General features: G+C 50.1%; 1 protein-coding gene across 2 annotated transcripts in view; it reads left to right on the top strand.

The window, feature by feature from the left end:
- Nucleotides 1–22,455, top strand: part of RNF123 (ring finger protein 123) — a 46,931-nt gene that overhangs the window by 15,680 nt on the left and 8,796 nt on the right. For both annotated transcript variants that reach the window (XM_079317003.1, XM_079317004.1), the window contains exons 19-35: nt 49–120; nt 788–908; nt 1,669–1,770; nt 2,954–3,060; nt 3,562–3,760; nt 4,363–4,508; nt 4,703–4,786; nt 5,085–5,192; nt 7,766–7,943; nt 8,724–8,798; nt 9,166–9,253; nt 9,512–9,599; nt 9,724–9,808; nt 16,683–16,822; nt 16,978–17,166; nt 18,674–18,749; nt 18,919–19,003. In XM_079317003.1, coding sequence (XP_079173129.1) covers nt 49–120; nt 788–908; nt 1,669–1,770; nt 2,954–3,060; nt 3,562–3,760; nt 4,363–4,508; nt 4,703–4,786; nt 5,085–5,192; nt 7,766–7,943; nt 8,724–8,798; nt 9,166–9,253; nt 9,512–9,599; nt 9,724–9,808; nt 16,683–16,822; nt 16,978–17,166; nt 18,674–18,749; nt 18,919–19,003 — 1,943 coding nt within the window. The remainder of the gene's footprint in view (nt 1–48; nt 121–787; nt 909–1,668; nt 1,771–2,953; nt 3,061–3,561; nt 3,761–4,362; nt 4,509–4,702; nt 4,787–5,084; nt 5,193–7,765; nt 7,944–8,723; nt 8,799–9,165; nt 9,254–9,511; nt 9,600–9,723; nt 9,809–16,682; nt 16,823–16,977; nt 17,167–18,673; nt 18,750–18,918; nt 19,004–22,455) is intronic.

Consider the following 22,455-nt stretch of genomic DNA (forward strand, 5'->3'; position numbering starts at 1 on the left):
ATGTGCTTTGTAAATCCTAGATTTACCACATGGTTTTCCTTCTGCTAGGGGGAAGCCTCCAGATACATCTTCCTAAACAAATTCCGCAAATTTCTTCAGGAAAACGCCAGCAATAGAGGGGTAAGTCAGAGGGCCAAGCTTCCTGCAAGCCTGACCCTGAGGGCTCTCTGCACCTGCAGGCTGGGAGCTCTGCCCCTCTGGCCAGGTTGCTTCCTGCAGTTGATCCACTGAAGTCTAGATACGACAGGGAGTGAGGAGGGGGAGATCTGAGGCTAGAAACCAGGCAAGTTAGATAAGTCCTGTGCAGTGATTTATGGGAAGGTGGTCCTTGGGAAGTCTTAGGTGGGAGCTGAATATCCTCCTATTGCCCATAAGGGAGTGTGGCTGTGGAGTGGGGCTGCTGACTTTGGTATCCTCCTCACTGCCTGGGTGAGGACTTTTCCTCTGGCCCTGGGTCAGGCTGATGGCCTGAAGCATTGGGAGGCAGGCATCTGCTATTGTTGGAAACCCTTTCTTCACCTGCATCTCTGTCTTCATCATCAGCCCCATCTTTCATGATGGAGTGTGTGTTATCCCTCGTTCTCTGTCAGACCACTGACAGAGGTGTCCCAAGACTTCCTGGAGGGAAAACTGCTGCCCACCATCAGTCTGGGCTCTCTGCCGAGCTGTAAGCTAGAGATGCTAGCAAGGCTGAGAACACGAAAGTTTCTGCCTGCTCCATGTAGTCCTTTGGACTGAGATGCACCTTCATACCTGCCCTGATGCTGGACTCTCACTCTTGCCTTAGAACTTGGCTGTGTTGTGCCCACCAGAGTACATGGTGTGCTTCCTGCACCGGCTCATCGCTGCCCTGCGCTACTTCTGGGATGGCCACAAAACAAAGACCCCAGCTGCCCTGAGCAGTGAAGGTGAGGCCTGGGGGAGAGGCTTTGCAGGCTGCTCTGTGGCTAGGACAAGGTTTGCCTCTTGGCAGTGCTTTCCAGGATGTTGGAAATTTTATGTCTCTACTGAGTGCTTGAGCCTTCCATCACCCTGGGAAGTTCTAGATCTGCGTGCAGATCTATTCCAGTTCACTTCCAGATCTGAGACTTGCAAAAGGACACCTGTACTGTTTGCTGTTCCTCTGTCTACCCTGGAGCAGAGTCCACTATTGACTGTGGGTCTGTGGAAGGGCAGCTCAATGATCCCTTAGTCATAGTTTCATTGAAGATATTTTTCTGATTTTGGAGTTCCCAAACCGTGGAATTAAGGGGAAACTAAATCAGTGCCAGTTGCTTTCCCACCATTAGACTCCATTGGCACTCCTTTTTCTTACTTCAGGCTGACCTTTTCTCTGGACTCAGTAAGTGCCTTACTGTCCCCTGTGGGACTAAGTGGCAGAGGTGGAGTAGCCAGGTGGAGAGCTGCCAATTTTTCTGAAGATCCTGTTTACCCCAGAGACTGTGGCTGGAGGGAGGAAGTGCTGGCAGTCTTGTTGATGGCCATTGGTTGCTCCATTGTGGAAATCACCTGTGCTTTAATGGCTTGTGCTTTTATTACAACAAAAGTTGACCCTAAATCTTAGTCCTAAATGTGGGTCCTGGGGTCTGCTTTAGGAGCTCTTACATGACTTTGTGGATCCTGTGCATGGGACTTGTGGAAAAACCCAAATCTCCTCCTCTGTTTCAGAGGCCTATGTCCCTCCTCAACTCTTCTATAATGGAAAGGTGGATTATTTTGACCTTCAGCGACTTGGAGGTCTTTTGTCTCATCTTAAGAAGACTCTGAAAGGTAAGTGCTCTGATTGCCAATACCTGAATCCAGGTCTTGGATGGAATTCATGCAAGACATTCCAGGGAGGGAGCTGTGAGTAATGAATTTTGATTAAATTCAGGGAGAGGAGACTTGAATTTTAATGAGATTCAAATTATTCTGAAGAAGACACCACATCTCTTAGGTAGAGTATCTTTTAAGTAAACAGTTTACTGTTTGTATCCCTGAGTTGGGTATGTAGCAGCTGGAAGGAAAGGATTAGTCTGGGAATATCCTCTGGTGTGGTGCTTTTGCTGACCACAGCCAAGCACTGGGAACTGTCAAAGCACTGACCATCAGCTGGGCTCTGCTGGGTGTGGAGGATGTCCAGGATTTATTTGATGCACCTCTCTGGGCAGGGAGGAGCAGCCCTGTGTATATACTGCAGCTGTGTGTTTGTGTGCAGCACACTCCTCCAGCACTAGGCTTCCAAAGCCTTCTAACCTCCAAGGGGTAGAAACCTCTTCCCATTTCCTTGGACTTGGTTTGTCTCTGGTTTCTGGCTAATATGACTCTTGCCTTTGGCTTGGATGTCTCTTCTCCTTCCCCACTGTTTTTGCAAGATGAGGACCATTTTCTCTGTCTTGTGTTAATCCCTGGCTGTTCAAAATTAGATTACTTAGCTTGAGAACCATGTAATCTCCTCTGGTTTCTTACTAAGGTATCCCGGCCAGCTTTGAAGACAGAGCTATGGACTAAAGAACACATTATTCATGCTTTATACAGTGTAGCCATCATCATAGCCTTCCTCTGGGTGTGAGTCTTAGTCCTAGTGACTTAGGGACACCTCATGGGACAGCATTAAAGAGCTGGATGCTTAAAAGATGGTCTCAGGCAGAGAGTTGCCATTCCTGCACTAGTCCAGTTTGGCCCTGGTGGTTGTCTTCTGGTTCCTCAGTTATTCTATTTGTAGCTGGTAGGACCAGGAGCAGAAATGGGTCCTGGGAGGGCAGCACCTGCTGCTGCTTGGTCTCTGTTCTTTTCCTAAGGGCAGATCTGTTCTGTGTAAGGAGGCTTGGGACAGGTGACCTTGTTCTGATAGGGCATCCAACTTTTCTGGCTGCTTCTCTACTCCTGAGAAGCAGGAAAGAGGATAAGCCTTCCTTATGGTAAGTGAAGAGTGACTCCTGCATTCATGGCTGCTTTGGTGTACTCTGTGCAGATGACCTGGCTGCAAAAGCCAACGTCCTGATAGACCCTGCAGAACTGCAGGCAGTGACTATGGATGATCTTGATGAAGATGAGGAATCAGCAACATCTGCAGCACAGGTGAGTTGTGTTATTCACCTGTGGGGGCCCTGGTGCTGGGACAGCAAGTTCAGCCTCTGGCTAGAAAGGCTTTGCTTTACAGCAAGGCATGGTTGGACCAGGACTGTAACCTGTCCATGGACATCCAGCTAAACAGATGCACAGCATGAGAGTCACTAGGGATCAACAAGGTCCTGGGTGCACTAAGTTTGAGCAGCAAAATTTTCTGCACCCTGCTTTCACTACCCATTGATCTGAATGTGCTGCCTCCCCTCCATGGCAGGTCTTGGTGCTTGCATTTGGAAAGGTGCAAGGCAACTGTAGACAGCAGCTTCTTGCTGTGCAAGACTGCTGTTTGTGCCTGGCATGTGCCCTTGGAAGAAGGACTTACCCACTTGCTACCCTGCCTGCTCATCTTCCAGTGGCCACTGTGCATCTGTACCAGCATCCTTGCAGGGACAAGGAAGGAACAGCAGGCAGCCAAACACAGCTGGAACTGTTTCTCCCTTCCTTTCCTTCTAGTCCCAGCGGCCCTCTGCTGCCCTGGCCATTGGAGGAGCTCTTGCCAGGCCTGCCTGGCTCAGCTCCCCCACCCTGGGCCGAGCCAACCGCTTCCTGAGCACGGCAGCCGTGAGCCTGATGAACCCGCGGCGGCCCCTGGGCGCCCTGGAGAAGATCAAAGTGCTCACACTGCGCGTGGAGCAGCGCACCAGGGAGGACAGTGAGTACTGCTGTGTGCTGGCATGGCCCAGCTGGGCCCTGCCAGAATGGCATCTTCCAGCTCCCCAGAGGAATGCAATCTCCTTACTGCCAGCATTGCTCCTTCCTGTTCCCAGGGCATGCCAGGGCACCCAAAAGACCCCTTTGCAATCCTGAACATGACACTAGTGATGCTGTCACCCTCTGTGTGTAAGGAGATGCTGCCTTGGTTCCTTCAAATGCAGCGAGACTTTGCAGGAAGGCAGTTCAAAGGCAGCTATAGCCATACTTGCTCTGAAGACAGACCAGCCAGCAGCAGCAGCACTGTTGCAGTTTGGCTGGACTAGGCAGGCCTCTGAAGCATGTACAGGGCTTGAGGAAGTGGAATTTGCATGACTTGGGTCAGTCTGAACAGATCTGACAGGTCAGCCTGATGCAGGCAGCAAGATGAGAACAGTGTGGTAGTGTAGTATCTGGTGGTATCTAGTGAATCCCATGGGCTGGGAAAAAGCTCCATGTTACAGAGGCACAGCAGGGCTTTGGCTTCAGAGGGGAGCAGGCAGAAGCTGAGGTGCCAAAATACCTTGCTAAGAATTTCTTTCCTGTCTTGGGAATGCATTGCAGTTGAAGGCACCCATGGAAATGAGGGTCTCTCACTGGGCAGACCCCCAGAAGAGCCAGACCAGCCCATCACTGAGAACTCCCTCCTGGAAGTCCTGGATGGGATAGTGATGATGTACAACCTCAGTGTCCACCAGCAGCTTGGGAAGGTAAGTGGTATATGCTGGCTGTGCAGGAATCCATTCCCCTGACATCCATGCTTCTACACCAACTCTGTTTTCTGCTTATTTAATGCCTGTGTGTGCCCTGTGCTTCTGCCAGCCCCCATTGGGGTCCTGGCTGCATGCTTGTATGTTTAGGAGAATAAAATCCTTATTTATTGTTGTAATCTGCTGCTTTTCAGATGGTTGGTGTGTCAGATGATGTGAATGAATATGCCATGGCACTGAAAGACACGGAGGAAAAAATCAGCCGCTGCCCAAAGAAGGTAAGTGTCTCTGGATTCCCAGCTTCCTTCTCTAGCAGAGCCTCAGTATCTGGCAGGGTGAAGTGCTGCTGCCAGCGTCTGCATCAGGCCTTGTGGGCTTCAGCTGAGACTGATAAGTGCTTTTTATAGCACTGATTCCCACTCCCTCCACAGAAAGGCTGCTGACCCCTTTCCCCCATGCCAGTGCTCCCTAGCTAGCCCCAAGGTGGTATATGCTTTTGCAATGTTTGTCCAGCACTGAAAAAGAATGCTATAAATGGCAGTGACATCTGCTCTCACATCTCTGCACTCTTTTCAGAGGAGAGACATCCATGAGGAGCTGCTGAAGAGCCAGAAGGTCTTCTCTGAGAAGCTCAACCACCTGAGCCGGCGCCTCGCTTGGATAAATGTCACAATTTATTCAAAGGTGGGCAGGAGCAGAACATGAGCAGCTGAAAGGAGACCAGTGAGCCTCTGTATCTCTCCTGCTTGGCTCACATACCATATATCAGGTGTCATTTTCCTGGTGTTGAAGCAGTGTTGAGGATCTCTGGGGCTGCTTTTTCCCTTGTTGTGTATCAGAGACTCCTTTCTAGGCTGGGTCCCTCTCCTCTTCCCCAGTGCCCCAGTCTGATCTGAGCTGTGCATGGTGCTGTAGGCTTTCCCTTAGGGCACTGCAGACAAAAGGGTGCAGATCAAAGGGAGATTCAGCTCTCAAGACATATGAGAGGATAGAGGCTGCTGTGAGCCATTTCCCTGAGCTGTGCTGTGTCACAGGGGGATCTCACTACTGCAGCTCTTCCTGGAATCTGTGGGATCCCAGTCAAGGGATTCTTGTTCAGTTGTTCTCCCCTTTTTCACTTGGTTCCCATGCAGAGAGTCTATTCCACATTTACTAATGCAGTGGGTATTTGCACAGATTGTCCATTTTCTTCCAAATTGACCATTTTCCAGGGCAAAAGCTCTGGTCTGTTTTCTCACAAGCAGTTTTACTGATTTTTTTCCCGACTGCCATTGCCTTGCCCTGTCTCTCTTTGTGGTTTTTGTGTGTCCCAGCGAGTAAACAGGGAAGGGAAGAAGAGTCCTTATGAATATATCTGGCAGAGCTTCAGTGGCTGATCCTGACTTCTGAGCTCTTTGCTCATCCCCTCCTTCCCTCCCAAGCAGTATTGCAAGGCAGAAGCTCTCCAGCTGCATTAGCAGAGCCTGTGCTTGCCAGAAAATAATCCTTTCTTCCCAGACTCTTCTGGAAAGGCTGAGTGGCATCACCAGGGTGCACTGCAGGTATCACTCTGCTGGCCCATGCAGGAACACTATTCATGTCTCTAGATGATCCATTGTCATATTAAACCAGGACTGCAGTGTCACCTTTTCTGATGAATCTGCAGCATCTGGGAGTGAAGGTTACAGCCTTCCCTGTCTGTGGCTTGTGCTGCTGTCCTGGCCTGCATGGCCTGCAGGAAGAGCAGGAATGTGCCCCAGGTGCCCAGTGAGCCTTCAGAATGTGGCTACACTGAGGAGCCTGTGCCTTCAGGGCTCCATTTCAGTCATATCAAGTCCCTGCTCCAGCAGCTCTGGGAATTGAGTGCACTGGAGGATCTCATCTGGGTGATCACAGCTGCTGCTGTTGAGAGAAAGAGCCTGGATCTGTCTAGGGGCCAAGTCCTGTTCTGTGCTGAGGTGTCACAGCACAGCAGAGGCTGCTCCTGCCTCGAGGGAATTAGCCACTGGTTTATTCTGGGGGATTCAAAATTAGACAAAAAGGAGTGCTGCTTGAAAACACTTGAAGTTTTAAAGCACATCATTCTGCATTCAAAATATCCTCGTGGGAATTACAGCTTATTTTATTACAACACTGTATTTATCTGTCTCACTGGCTAATCACATCTTTGTATCCTCTTGGTGTAGGCTTTCTTCTAGCTTGGCAGTGCCTGAAATAATGTTTGAGGTTTTCAAGTCTTAAAGTCAAATGCAGCTTTTTCAACCTTAATAAAGCCAAAGCAGCTTTTTAAACCTTAATGTTGTTCTGCACCGTTGCTTTTTATCTTGGAAATAACAATTTGGCTGAGATGTGGGACAGTGTTGAGAAAAAGATGTCTAATAGTCAGCTTACTTGATTTGCACTAGTTCAGCTTAATTTACAGATTAAACCCACGAAAACCTCCCAAAGGTGGTAACAACATAATTTAGAAAAGCCATTAAGGGAATGAAATGTCTTATCTGCATCTCTTATTTTAATTTTTTCCTAAATTAGAAGTGTAACCCTTCTCCATCTATTTTTATGCAAGTAGCTATTGCTTATGCTATTTCTTGGCATTGCAGGATATGAAATAATATTTCCTCTTTTTATGGCTTTGGTGGCGCCATTTTTATAGCTTAAAGTTACATAGATGACCTTAAGTTTCCCGTTTTTAATTTAGGACCTTCTGATTTTTGTTTAGAGTGACAGGAGGCTGATATTCCTCAAGACAGTAAATCTGGTTGAATGGCTGGCACAGAAACTGAAGGGCTGTGGCTGCCTGTTGCAAAGATCTGAGTTGGTGTGAGCTTTCAGCCTGTTCTCATTTAATCCTTACAGTAGGCCAGCTTTCTTTCCAGCAGCTTTCTGAAAAATGCCAGTGCCTGCTTTTCTTCAGCAGTGTCCTTGGAAAATCAAAACTCACATGCTTGTTTGCCAAGCCTGTATGGTTGCATATGTCTTGGTAAGGAGTGGTGCTTGGAGGGTCTCAAGGCTTGCTGAGCAAAACCATCACATTGGTGAGAGTCATACTCTGAGCTTAAGGTTGGTGTTGAGATCTCTGATTGTTTCTTCCAGCTGCCACTTGTGTGGTTTTATGGAAAGACCAAATGGCACAGATCTGGTTACTGCACTGAGAGCAGTGAGATGTCTGAGCAAGATCTCCAATATGGGGATGTTTCTGAGGTCTGAGTGTGATGCTGGTGGTTGTTTTCCCCAAGAGAAGCTGTCAGCTGACTGGGAATTGTGTTCTTTCTGAGCAGGAGAAGATGTTGGATATCTACTGGCTGCTGCGCGTGTGCATCCGCACCATCGAGCACGGCGACAGGACGGGCTCGCTTTTCGCTTTCATGCCAGAATTCTACCTCAACGTGGCTATGAACAGCTACAGTGCACTCAAGAACTACTTCAGCCCTGTCAACAGCATGGAGGAGCTTCCAGGTGAGCAGATGGGGGAAGCTTCCTGATTCTGGCCTGATAAAAATTAAAGCAATCCATGTCCTTATGGTGAAGCAGTAGTTGGGCATCTTTTTCAGGGAAAGGATGTGCCACAAGTGCAGAAATTGGAACTGCTTTTGAAATTCCCAGGGATTTGAAGATGTTTCTCTGGAGATGACTACCCACTGCATGCCAAGAGTCTGTGTTTAGGTAGATTCTGTCTGTGCATATTCTGTGTTTTTCTGGCTGAATGACCTTGATGAGCTTGTAGCTGTAAGAGTTAAATAGTCTAAGTAGTTAGGTAGTTCTAATAGTTCTAGACTCTGCTTTCCAGAGTCTATGAAGGTAAGAAAAGCTTCTATTCCCACCAGCAGGATATAGCTGAAGGGCTCTTGTTTGGGCAAGAGCAGACTTGAGCAGTAGCAGATTTCTACAGGGCATGCAGGCTGGACATAGCTTTTCTACACAGACCTAGGGTGTTCTTCGTGTTGCTCAGCCTTTTCTGCACCAGGCTCTTCTCCCTTGCCATCCAGCTCGATTTCATGGTTTTGTCTTTCCCTGAATAACTGTTTCAGACTTTGCAGACTGAGATGAGCAGCTCTCCTGGAGGTGAATGTGCTTTCCTAGCTCTCTGTTTTGACAACTAGACACACAACTAAGCTGCAGTTAGCTATAGCTAACTGAAATTCATTCCATAGGCTGTGCCAGGTCCATGGGAGCAGTGGGACCACAGGGCTGCCCCTCAGGCTGTTGCCATGACTCTGCTGCCTCCTTCTCTTGCAGGCTATGAAGAGACCCTTATGCGCCTCGCTGCCATCCTGGCCAAGCATTTTGCTGACTCGAGGATTGTGGGCACAGGTAAGGCTGCATTCTCTGCTTTTGGGGCAGTAATGTCACAGGTCTGGCCAGTGCCACTGCCAGTGGCTCACCAGACTTCTGCTGGGATCTGTCTGCTGAATCTGCTGAGTGCTTATGCCTCCACATTCAAAAGGAGGCTGGGCACTGTCCTTATCCTGCTTATTGCAGGGTAGGTACGTGACCTAGGATACCCTTTTAAGAGCAGGAATCACATTCATTTCTTAGCTACTTGAGCCTAAGCATGCTGTCTGTGTGAGCAGGGACAATATGCCTCTACATGAAGGCCAGTCCCTCCCAGCCCCTGGGGCTCCCTGGTGTGCTGTGTGTCCTTGGGTGCCTGGCCTAGTCCCTTCTCATTCCTCCTCAGACATCCGGGACTCCCTGATGCAGGCGTTGGCCAGCTACGTCTGCTACCCCCACTCGCTGAGTGCTGTAGAGAGGATCCCAGAAGAGCAGTAAGTGCTGCCCTGCCTGTTTCTGGGGAGATGGGCAGGGTTGGGGTGGTGGCAGGGCTGGGTGAGTGAGCAGAAGGGCTGCCAAGCACCACTGAGGGTCCACAAGTTGCCAGCAGGGTGATGGAGTTGATTTGGGAATCTTCTGTCACCCTTTTACCAGTGGCTTTGCTCTGCCCCAGCTCCATGGGTTCTACTGTGTGTCCTGTTCAGCCTCCTGTTCCCAAAGCCTGTGGGCTGACCCAGATCTCTGTCTGGCAGGCGGATCTCCATGATGAAGAACCTCCTGGCTCCCTATGAACAGCGACCCTGGGCACAGACCAACTGGATCCTCGTCAGGCTGTGGCGGGTGAGCATCCTGCATCCCTGTCCCTCTCAGCACCTGGGACTGCTGGGACACTGAACATTTCACTTTCCAGTAGCAGCAAAACTGTTTTTCAGCTTCTAAGATCTTTCCTTACCTCTTTTGCCAGGGCTGTGGCTTTGGGTACAGATACACACGGCTCCCACACCTGCTGAAAACCAAGCCTGAGGATGCCAGCCTCCCCAGCCTGCAGAGTGAGTGGGGCAGGGGTGGGCACTCAGGGCTGTGATGGGTGCTCAGGGAGCACCAGCCTCTCCCTTAGCAGCTGTCTCTATGGGCCAGGCCAGCTGTTGGGATAGCTGCCAAAGTAGGGGGTTCCTGGCCAAATATCCAGGCCTGGTTTTTACAGCCTGGCCATCCCCAGCCTCTCTACTGGTGATTCGGGCATGCCAAATAGTGAGTTAGATCCATCATAAGTAAGGGTTCTGCCCTCCAGAGGAGAGGAGAGAGGTCCAGGACTGCATCCTTGCCAGAGTTTTAGCCTGGGATAAAGCTCTGTGATGTGCACAGCTGCTGTGGGGAAGAGCTTGTTTGCCAAGCAGCAGGTGCCCTGTAAGAGTGAGCAGGTGCCCAAGGAGATGGGGCACTGTGTAAGTTTGCAGTCATGGAGTATTTTGTCCTGGCATCTTGCAGAGCCTGGCAGAGCCTGTCCTGCCTTTGGCCCTGCAGTTTAGCCCTCAGCACTGTCACTGGGAAGAAGTTGCTTTCTTGAGGTGAAGAGCATGTCCCCAGCTTTACTCTCACAGGTTCTGGGCTTGTGTGATCCCTCTCTGCTGTGGAAAAGGCTTTGTGCCAGACTTTGTTCCTGGAGAGCTACACAGGGTTGGGGGACAGAAGGACAGGTGGCACATGGAGGTGTATGCTGAGCCCTGTCCAGGGAGCTGCCTGTCTGTTCTAACAGCACTCTTGTTCTCTTTTCTCTCTCCTGCCCATGGTGCCCAGGAGATCTCTCTGTTGCTAGTTTCCAGAGTAAGTTTGCTGTGTGACCTTCTCTTGTCTGGTGGAGTAGCTTTAGAGAGCTCCTTGCTTCCCCTCTTCTGCCTAGAGAGCCTCTTCTTTGTAGGCAGAGAGCTTCACAAGTGGTTGTTTTCTCCCAGTTCCATCCTTGGGAGAAGCCAGTGGGGCTGTGCCCATGTGTCAATCTCTGAGGCTGCCTCATGGACCTGCTCTTGCACCTGTTTTACCAAGGTTACCTATCTCTGGGATCAGAGCCCTGCTTGAGGGCTCTCATCCTTGGAGGATAGTGCAGAAGCCCTGGCACACATGCAGGAGGGATCTCACAGCTGTCCCCTCACACTCCTACTGCACAACCAAGCCACCAAGTGGCTGTCACCAGTCCTGTGGGGTGGTAACTGAGCTCAACCCATCCTGGGGAGCTCTGAGGCAGCAGCAGAGTTCCTCAGCTGTCGAGGCCTTGCTCCACACATCGTGTGGCTCCACACAGTCTGAGTCCAGAGTGGGCCATGCTGGCTACTGGGGACTTACCCTTGGGAGAGCTATTTTAAGGCACAACCAAATCAATAATGAGTGCTGATTTAATTGAAGAGGGACAGGGGACTCAGAGGTGTCCTTGAGATGCTGCCCAGGGAAGGAGGAGGAGATGACCTCCCATCCCTTTCACACCTATCAGTCTTCACCTTGTTGCAATTTGAGCACTGGCATAGTCAATGGGACAAACTGCTGAGCTAAGGAAATCCCTGTTTGTCTGAGTCTGCTGCTGCAGACCAGTCTGAAGAGAGTGTGGGTAAATGCCTCCTCTCTGGTGCTCCAGCCTTGTCCTGCTTTTGGGATGCTTCCTTGGAAGTCTGCAGAGGTGGGGAAGGTTTGCTCATGCTGCCTCACAACATCCATGAAACACCCAGAGCACAGACTACCTGGTCTCCTTCACTGCCCTTTGCCTGTGCTCCTTTTGCTCACTCTTTGCCAAAGGTGAGCAGTGGGTGCTGCCTGGCTTAGCCAGAGGGGACAGAGGCTCAGAAAGGCCATCTGTGTCCCTACTTGTTCCCAGACTTATTCTTCAGCTCCACTGGCCCTGAGTAGCTCTCATGCGAGCAGAGCTCTGCCTCAGTTTGGCTCCTGAGAGCAGATGAGGCTGTGTTCAGAGCTGGGGTAGTTGTGCTCAGTGGCTGCTGCAGGGATTTGTTTTGCTTTTACCATGACTTGTAGGCAAGGCCAGGTGCTGTCCTGGCATGCACAGTGGGAGCAGCAGCAGTGCCTCCATGCCAAGCTGGGCCCAGCCTGGCTTGGAAAAGCAAGAGCAGGGTGGCTTCAGGTTGTATTACAGGCTGCTCTGCCCCAGGCCTTCTGCCCACGCACCCATCAGCTGGAGGGAAGGTAGGTGGAACCATGAGATCATCGAGCTGAGATGTTGTGCAACACAGGCCAGAGAGTCCACCCACATCCCCTTCCCAAGTCCAGCAAATTGCCTAAGCTGAAGAGGACTGTCAGGAGGAGATCCCACTTTGATCTGACAACACCAGAAGCATCAACTAGTTGAACTGTCCAAGCCCTTCTGGTAGTGATTGCTCACCGTCAGAGATAAATCCATAGCTTATGGTTCCTGATGGGAGTCATAGAATGGTTTGGATTGGAAGGACCCTTAAAGCTCATTCTCGTTCTAGCCCCTTGCCATGAGCAGGGACACCTTCCACTAGACCAGGTTATTCCAAGCCCCGTCCAGCCTGGCTTTGCACACTTCCAGGGATGGGATGCCCATAACTTCTCTGGTCAACCTGTGCCAGGGCCTCACCACCCTCACAGTAAAGAATTTTTCCTGATACCTAATCTCAATCTGCTCTTTCTCAGTTTGAAACCATTTCCCCTACCTAACCTCACCTTCTGTCTTCCACTGCTGCTACCCTGCCTTTTTGTGCTGTACAACATTTTATTCTTCAGAAGCACTTGTGTACCAGGGTAAACTCATTTCTTGGTCCTTTTCAGTGGTGAAAATCATGTGGCCTCTGTCTTATTCAGGAAGGGGTTTTGCTTTTCTGTGAGTGCTATGGGGTGTTCACCCTTGCCATGTTTTTAGCAGCCCCAGAGGTTTTGGTGTCGTGCAGGTGGGAACCTTCCCTGATGTGCTGGTCATGGAGCCAAAACTCACCTTAGGCAGTTTGCCAGGGCTTTGCTTTGGAGGCACACACAGGTCCCAGGAGCCCTGGGCCATCCTGATGCCTTACACTCAACCTTATGGATATCTCATCCCCCAAGTGCTGCCTGCTTTCCCTCTGCCTCACCCTGCAGCCTTCCCTTTGGTCCTCTCTAAACACATCTCCAATGGGTACACTGACAGGGACTCACAGATACATCTGGAGCCTTTCAAAAACTCAGATTACTGTTGGGTGGAGCTGCTTTGTTTCTGAATCTGGTCCATTTGGGGCTTTCTCCTTCTGTGCTCAAGCTCTGCTGTAAATGCTGCTGTGTCCAGAGACCCCCTCAGGCTGCTGACTGAGAGGTCTCACAATTAGCCCTGTTATAAATCTTGCTGGGTCATTAGCAAACTATAAAAGTACATAATTACCTTCCTGTGATGAAAGTACATGACCCTGCTTCTTTACCATTATCTAGTAGGAGCACTTATTGAAGGCTTCCACTTTGCCTGCTTTATTAATTTTTAACTCTCTCTAATAATGGGCTTCTGCTACTGTGAGGCTTTCTGCCATTACTATTTCTATTAAATAATTCTGCTATATTTTTTTCCTGTAGTTGAAAAGAGTTTGCATTACCGTGGTCAGTCAAGGATGTTTTTTATGTCTTCTCCACCTATTACCCTTTTTCTCATTGCTTTTGCCTACCATTGCCTATGTTTGATTACACTCACTTTACCTCTTATATTTTAACTTATATCTTTGCTTCATCATGCTCCCAGTGACCCTTTTAACCCAGGTGCTTGCTGGACCACTGGGCTTTCTGGCTCCCTTATAATCTTCTTAAAGAACTCTGTTCTAATTCACTATTTCCTCTGCCTAGATTTTCTTTTCCTCTATTTTTTGTTTATATTTTTGCAGGGAAGTTTCTGTTGTGAAAACATTGGATGTATCTATAACCCCTTGGTTCCATGCTCTGTTGCCTGCATTAAATGTATTGACATCAAAATTTCTAGCCTTGAAAAACTGCCAATTTCTGTTCTAATGACTGATGTTTATCTGTCACAACAAAGGCTAAGCCAAGATTGAGTGGCTTTTGTATTAGGGAGGTATACAAATTTGGAAGCATTGATGAAGCACTTACTGGTGCCAGGGTCAAGAAGGTTTCCCCATCACTGAGTATCCACAGGCTCCCTGTGAAATGGCATCCCTGCCTGCGGTGGCACATAAGGGATGTGACACTGTCCAGGAGGGCAGTGGTGACTGCAGTGGGTGGGAATGTCCCAGCAAAGGCGAACATATTGCAAATAAAGATGGACACAGCACTGGGACTGGGTTTTGGACCAATAATAATTACCTCATCTGGGAAGTTGTGCAAGGAATGAAGCTGTTTGTGCTGTATTCCAGGGCTTGTTCCTTATGGTGCTTTCAAAGAGTAGCAGTGATCTCAGCATCTTTAGATTCAGAATCCTTTTGGGATCAACAAAATCCAAGGAAATAATAGTTTCAATAAACCTACTTACCTGTGGAGAGGTTTGACAAAAGGCACCAGTTTTTAATGCTCTTATAGTCTGGCACAGTCTGCCAGCACCAGGGAAAGCATTTAAGAACCCAGAGTTGCAGAATCACACCACCCATTGAATAAAGACTGAGGAAATAGTCATTGGCTAAAAATCAGGATAAAGCAAGTTATTACAAGCATAGGAGCATCCTTCAAAAATCCAAAGCTGCCTTCAAATAAGGTAGACTTTGGCTGGGCAGTTTATCCTATCTGTCCTGACTTGCAGTGTTAGTAAAAGAGGCTTTGGCAACAGACCAGGAGTACAACATGCAGAGTTCTTTCTTGAGGAGTGGTGATCTCTGCCTAAAACTGCTTGGGTACTTGAGGACTGGAAAGGGACTAATACATCAGCAGTTTTAACAAAAAGGAAGGCTGGGGAAAAGAAGGCACTAAAAACTTCACCCTGCAAAAAGACCTTTCAACTCTGAATGAGTGGGAGAGAAACATGGGTAGAATTCAGCATCACCGAGTGTAGGGTGGTGGAGTAAGAGTGTGCTGTGCCCCTTCATCCATCACTGACAGTGAAGGCAAGGTGTGCCCCAGCACTGACTCCTGGGCTTCCCCACTTGTGCCTCAGGACCAGTTCCTGAGGGTTATCCTTGAACTGCCAACCTATTGTAATCTTTCAGAGAAGAGCAGCTTGATGTTCAGTCCAAGGAACAAATTACACAACAGGAATTACGAGGCAAGCAAACCAGAACAAAAGCAAAACCACATTATGCCTTTGTGCAAAGCTGCCACACGCTCGTGGTTTGGATGCTGCGTGTGCTTCTGATTCCACCACTCCAAAGAAAACCTGGGAGAGACATTGGGCTTCAGGGAGGGGTGGCAAAAGGGACAAAGATGGGACAGTTTCAGTGTGAGAAACTGCACTGGCTGGAGCTGATCCCATTTAAAATGTTGTCATGAAGGGCTGGAATCACAGCTAGCTCCAATCCGAATTCCTCCTGCTACACGCAGCTGAACTGTGGAACGTTGCTCTGGGACATGTTTAATGCTAAAGGCTTACACAGTTTCAGAGGACACTGGGCAAGAAATCCCCAGAGGACCAATAAATATGTAAAAAGGACATCTGTCTTGGCCAGTCCCTGAGCCACATGTAGCCAAAGGCTGGGAAAGTACATGTGGGTGGGAGTAGGACATCAAAGACATTTGTTGTGATTAAATCCCTCTCAAAAATGAGCTTTTAGGCAGGATCAAAGCCAGGGCACTGGCCTGCTTGAGGTGATTATGCACTGTGTGTTTCAGTGAGTGTCCTCCATAATAACAGAAGTTCATTACACTTGCTAGTGGGTATTCACAGAACAATTTGTCCTGTTTCCATTTCAGATGATGGTCTCCTGTCATCCCTCCCTGGCTTTGCTAATCCTAGCTAGCAATCTGCCTGTAGTTATGCCTTGCTTCTTGATCCCTAGGGATGTGATGGAAGTTGTCCTGTGTTTGCTTTGCCCACACTGGCCCTTCAAGTAGGCTGCAACCCTGGAGAGCTTCTGCAGTCACAGCACAGCTTGTTCCTTTGGGCATGGCAGTCCTGGTGCTGCCAGGGTTTTCACCTGCTATTTCTAATAGCTTCTAGTAGAGAAAAATGTAGTTAGATTGGGTTTTTTCCCTAGAGCTGGTAAATCTGCTCAGGTTTCTCTTTTCAAGTTTGGGCTGAACTCCAATACCCTTCCCTTGTAGTGCTGGATGTTTTGTGAGCCTCTTGCTGACAGTGGGTCCTTCTGCTGGTGGGAAGCATCTGTCCCATTTGTGCCTTCTTTTCCTTACCCATCCATGAGGGTTGGTGTCCCATACAACCCTGACTGTGCTTCCCAGCTGCTGGCCCTGACCTCATCTCTGCTCTTGATAATAAGGAAGTCCAGAGATGAGATGCTGCAAAACCAAGGGGATGTGTCTGTGCTTGGGCTAAACCAATGGGGAGAGTGGGAAGCTCTGCCTGAGCCTGCTAAGGACAGAACCAGTCTCAGCTCCATACAGAAGCCTCTCAGGAGTGAGATTTACTGGGTACCTTCCTCCCCAGCCACAGGCAGACTGGGACAGCCACGTGAGGCCAGGGTGGCTGTGCTTGCTCCAGGCAGCTGCTGCCACACTGGTATCAGGAGCAATTAATGCTGAGCTGACCATGGACCACTGCAGAGCTGAGCAAGAGGGATGCTGAGCTGCAGGGCAGTGCTCCTGTGCATCTGGGCAGCAGTGAGCACAGAGGGCTCTTCCCTGGCTAATTCAGGCTGGCATTGGGAAGTGCTGGGAGGCCCAACAGGCACAATCACTGCTCAGAATAGTGCTTGTGCCAGCTCCCAGCATCCTGCCATCTCTGCTTACTGTAAGGCACAAGGCAACATTTCCCAGTCTCAGTCTGCCCTTGCCCCTCACTCATGGCTGCCTTGGGAGCTGACTGAAGCTGTCCCTGTCTGGTTTCAGAGCCCTGTCCCTCCACCCTGCTGCAGCAGCACATGGCAGACCTGCTCCGCAGCGACCGTGACCTGGCCCCCAGCTTCCTCAACAGCGTCCTGAACCAGCTGAACTGGGCATTCTCTGAGTTCATTGGCATGATTCAGGAGGTGAGTGTGCACCCCCTGTGGTGTGTGGGATGCAGCACTCGATGGGTGCTGTGTCTGCACACAGAAAGGCTCAAGGCACAACTCACTGGGCTGGGGGGTCGCAGCCCTCCTTTTGGCAAGGGGCTCCTTTCTAAGCTGTGTGCATTGCTTGGCAGATCCAGCAGGCAGCAGAGCGCCTGGAAAGGAACTTTGTGGACAGCCGCCAGCTGAAGGTGTGTGCCACCTGCTTTGACCTGTCAGTGAGCCTGCTCAGGGTGCTGGAAATGACTGTCACCCTGGCACCAGAGATCTTCCTCGACTGGAACCGCCCGTCGTCGGAGCTGCTGCTTCGGAGGCTTGCCCAGGTACCATCCTGTGTGAGGGAGCAGCATCTGCAGGGACATGGGGACCCCTCTGCCCTCTTACACATGTGTGGTGTACTGGGGGCTCCTGTTGCAAGTGCTGGAGTACTTAGAGCTGCTGCAGAACAAGTGGTGTTCCCTATAATCTCTGCATATGAACTGCTCCCCTCCTTTGCAACTGCTCTGGTCACAGCTGATTTCTACCTAGGATTATGACAGCTGCTTAAATCTTCCTTATGAGGGGCCAGTAAATGCTGAATTCTCCTGTGACAAGCAGTGTCATGAAATCTGGAGAGAAAGTGTGGTATTTCTAGGTAAGGAGCTGTGGAGAGTGTAGCTGGTTTCACACGGCACACACTCCAGTGTTTGGGCAAGTGTCTTGGTGCTTTATCCCTCAGTCCTAGAATGTGGTACCAAATGTCTCCACTTTTCTGCCACAGTGAGTGAGACAGCCCCATTCCAACTCACAACACCCATTAGGCTCCAGTTAATTAGTTTCTTTTCTAAAGCATGAGCAATCCTGGAAAGCACTGAGGGTAGACTGCCCTTGTACAAGCTGGATTGGTGGGGAGCAGTCAGTTGTACCTTAGCAGTACCCCAAAGGTTGGTACTCAGGGCTCTGAGCAGATGAAACAAAGCAAGAGGTAGTAGGGTCTGGTACCATAATCATGAGGGCAGTGCTCAGCTGAGTGAGGAGGAAAGTGAGGGGCCCTCAGCACATGGCTTAGGCAAGCTGGGGCATGTGCAGCAGAGAGAGAGGTGCTGCAGGTTCTTTCTTGCTCCCTAGTGCTGTTATGAAGCTGTGCCCCAGCACTGACCAGGCCCACAGAGGGGTGCAGTGTTCTGCTGTTGTGCATTAGGGCAGCAGAAGAGGGCTTCTGCATTTGAGAGATGGTGCTCAGCTTGCAGCAGTTGTGTCAAGCCTGGAGCAGTCCCTACTCCTCCCACTGGGGGTTTGGGTGAGAGCTAATGGTGGCTAATTAAGTGTCATCACAGTTGATTCCATCTCTGCAGATTGCTCTCTGCACTCATCCCATGTTTCAGAGCTGGTAGGTCCATTCTGCTGCCAGCTCCAGGTAGGGCAGGACCTGGACTGTGCTTCACCCTGTTGACACTGCTTTTGTCCATGGCTGTCAGCTCACTCTTTACAGGCCCTGGCTGTCCTGTGGACTACAGCTTCTGCTTGCCAGGAGCTTTTATCTGCAGAAGTAGCTTGGCTTCTGCATGTGGGAATTCAGATTTAGATGGAAGGTGCTGACATTCAAGTATCTTGACCTCAGACTGACACTTTCCTGGGAGGTTTTGGTGTGGTACAAGCACTGTGATGTGTTACCACTCCTTCCATGCCAGGGCCAAGCTAGATGTGTGCTGTGAGCTTCCTCTGTGCATCCACCAGCTCTCAGGCACTGAGTCCAAACTATAAGGACATGCTGCCCCAAAGCTCTTCAGATGCTGCTCACAGGAAGGCCCATCCAGAAAATACAAACCCTCTCTGCTTTTCCCTACACAGCTCTTGAACCAGGTGCTGAACCGTGTGACAGCTGAAAGGAACTTGTTTGACAGAGTGGTCAACCTCCGTCTGCCAGGTGAGCCCACTGTCTCTCCTTGGAAACATGCTGGGAGCATGCCCTTGGGAAGGGAGGGAGGCTGCACTCAGCATCAGTGCAGAACTGGATGGGATCAGACCTCAGACCTGCTCTGCTCTGCCTGTCACACAGTGGCAGAAGCTCTTACCTTTGTTTTTTGCTTCCATAGGGCTGGAGAGCGTGGACCATTACCCAATCCTTGTGGCTGTCACAGGGATACTGGTCCGGCTGCTGGTGGACACTGATGCTCAGGGGTGAGTGGCTTTTGCCTTCCAGAGCTGTGCTCTGGGTCTCTGTGTGTGGCACTGCTCTGGGTGCTGCAGTGGGGCCATGGGAGGTGTTGCAGGAGCACCATGGGGTGTGGAGACTAAAGTGAGGTGAAGCTAATGAGTGTGGAGCAGGCAGAACCCAAAGAGCCACATTCCTGTAGCAGCTACATCCCAGTGCTACTGCTGGGTGCAAAGCCCCTTCCTGTTGTGGTGGAAAACCTTTGTGAGAGGTGGCTGTGATGGAAAACCCTTGTAAGAGATGGCTGTGAAATGCTGTACTGACAGCACATGTGCATCTTCCTCTTTGGGATGGGGTCTGGCAATGTGACGGGACAACTGTTGCTGAAAGTTGGGGTGCTGTGTGTGATGCAGCTGTGCTGATGTGGTGACACAACCAAGTGCTGCAGCACACAGTGATGGCTGGAAGGGAGCTCATTGGAGCTCCTTCACTCTGGACACCTCTTAGAAGGGCATCACAATGTGTGCAGAGCTGGCTGGCTGGCTGCCCATGTGTGCCACAAAGGTGAGACAAGTCTTCTCCAGGCACTTGGGTGATGCTGATTTTAACAGTGGCCAGTTATTCAGAGAGGCAACACTAGGGGAGTGTTGTGGCTGGGCAAAGCCACAGCTGACCTGATCATTTATGTCTGTGTCTGCTTGTACTGAGTCCTGCAAATAGACTTGCACAGACACTCTGCAGCCCTGCCTTTGCTGTCTCCCAGTGTCATTTGCAGGTGTCTCGCCTTGTCACTTGTTTGCTGTAGGCTGCTGTAGGAAATGGAGCTCCTCTGTGTGTGCTGTACATCCTGCTTGTTTTCATGTTTGAAGAACACAATAGTGTCTGGCTTTGCAGAGAGCAGAGTCCCATCTGGCCGAGCAGCTCAGCCCTGCAGCCAGTCTTTCAGCTTCTCTCAAGGACTCAAAGATCTACACAAATCTATCTAATTATAACCTGCCTCCCATGGCTCCTGCACCAGTCACACAGCCCCAAGTGTGACAGTGCCAAAACCTGGACACAGGGTCATTGATCAGTGGCCTTTCTGGGCTGTAAACAGAGGTGCATTTTGCTTGCCCTCAGAACCTTGCTCCATGGAAAGGGAAAATGTCACTAATTGGAATTGTGATGCTGCAAATAGACACTTCTTCCTGAAGAGAAGGGGGAGGTGATAAAACAGTTCCCTGCATGCCAGGATGAGAAGTCCTTCCCTGACTGTCTCTCCATTGAAAATCTCTCCCAGGTCAGGTCAAAATGGGGAAGGAGAAGGGTTGTCCACCAGTTTATCAAACTCCAAAGAGCACTGGGAAGATGGTAGTGGGATATCAGTCACATCCTTCCTAGCCTGCAGCGAATCCTGGAGAGACAGAAAGCTTCCACACTCTGTCCTTTCCCCAAAAACCCTGTTGTGCTTTGGGCTTGTGAATTCCAGGCAGCTGGTGCCATCACCAAGTGGCACTGTCCCCTGTGTGCCAACAGCATCCTTCGTGCCTTGGGCTGCACCATCACAAACCAGGGACACTGTGCTCGAGGGAACTGGCAAGTCTCTGATGTTCAAGGACTTTGTAGTCTCTTCCCTGAGCACTGAAAAGGAGAAATAAATGCAAAATAGTGGAATGATGCGTGAAAAGCATCGTGTCCTTAAGGTGGATCTAATGAGCAGGAGAAGCAGAAGGTGGAACAGGAGGAGGCCCAGGGAAAAGTATCCATAAAGCAAAATTCTGTGTGATTTTGCAAAGCCATGCACTAAACCTGAGGTTTGATACAACAGTGATCTATAAAAGGCAAGCAGATGTTGCAGAGGAGCCACTGAGGTCAATCAAGACAAAAGAAGTGAGACAGGCAGCGTGGAGACCCTCTATGCTGCCTGAGCAGAGGGGAAGCAGAGACCAGGCAGAGATCAAAGGCAGAGTGTCATGGGGAAGGGAGAACTGAGCCCCCATGCTCTTGGCAGCACTCTGAATAGAGGGCTGGGTGTTGCACCCCACTGACAGAGCAGTTCTGCTCTGTGCAGCCACATTGCAAATGGCAAACAGAGATGGGATGAAGAAAACAAAAAACCTGAGGTTTTTCTGCTGCCTTTCTATTCATCAAGGGCTCAGGTGAGAGGTGCAGCTGGGGTAACAATCACCCAAAACCCAGAGACATGGTGCATGTCAATGATGGCTGGCCCAGAGCACAGCAATGGGAAGCATCTTTCTCCAGGTGCAGGAGTAAGAGGAATGGAACAGGAGAATTCAAACCTTCCTCAGGTCTTTACACTCTCATGGGAGATGATTGCCATGACTGAAGTGATTTAAAGGGTCCTGTATGTAACCAGGCTCTCCAGAGCAGGCCCTTTATGTGAATTCATCTGTAGACAGCTTTCCTTTTTCCTTTCTCTCCATGCAGCAAGCAGGATAATAGGACAGGTTTTTGTCCTTTCCCAGAAGAACTCTGCCTGGGCTGAAAGCTGGTAGAAATCTCTTCCAGGTCCCATTTGGTAACTCCCAGATTGACAGAAATCATTAACAGAGAGATTTTTCAACCCACATATGCACATTAGCAATGTCCCTGTGGGAATTACCAGGGACGGGGTGGCCCTGACTGGTTCCCTGTGAGGAGGTTATGCCCCAGAGAATAAGGACAGGGACAGGACCTTGGGTGACTTCCTTGGCTTGGCTGTGTTTTTTCTGGTTGCTTCTAAGCCAGCAAGCAGACATTGTGCCAGGCACTAGGTTGGAAGGTCCTGCAAACATCTGGGACATAGGGAATGGGCTCATCTGGTGGTGAAGGGATGAAGTCCCATTTATGGGATGAGAACATTGCAGTGGGGAGGTAAGTAAGTAATTAAGAGCCAGGGCCCTGCCAACTCATCCAGTTGTGTTATCAGGCTGCAATGAGATGCCTCAGCTGCTCCTTTCCCAGCACAGGATGCTCATCCAGGCATTGAGTTCTCTTGCTGTGGACTGCTGGCATCAAGCAGAGCCATTAGGCACAAGGAAAGGGAGCATTGCCCAGGCCAGGCTGTGGTGAGACAGTTGATCCATCAGTGCCTGGATGGAGCAGGCTGTGCTTTTGAGAGAGCAGAGGTGCATTTCCTAGCTGGGTCAGGCAGGATGGGCTGGTGCTGCTCGAGGTGAGTGCCTGCTCCCAAGCCCTCAGGTGTGAGAGCTGTTGGGCAGCCCTGGGGCTGCCAGGGCCAGGGCAGGGATGTCCCTTTGCTCCCTCTGCCAGCCTTAATGACTGAGGAGGAGAGGAGAGGCAGGATCTGCCAGGCTGAGCCAGGAGCTGGGCTGAATCCACACCACAGACCCTGGCTGTCTTCAGGCAGTATCATCCCTCCTCTGTCTGCTTGCTAAATAATTGACCAGATTTTCTATTAAGCCTCTTTCAGAATGAGCTAATGGAGCAGTGTTGGCCAGAGCTAGTGTCAGGATGCTGGCAAGAGCAAGTGGCAGGG

Source organism: Erithacus rubecula (genome assembly GCF_903797595.1).
Source record: "Erithacus rubecula genome assembly, chromosome: 13".
In the NCBI taxonomy this organism is placed as follows: domain Eukaryota; kingdom Metazoa; phylum Chordata; class Aves; order Passeriformes; family Muscicapidae; genus Erithacus; species Erithacus rubecula.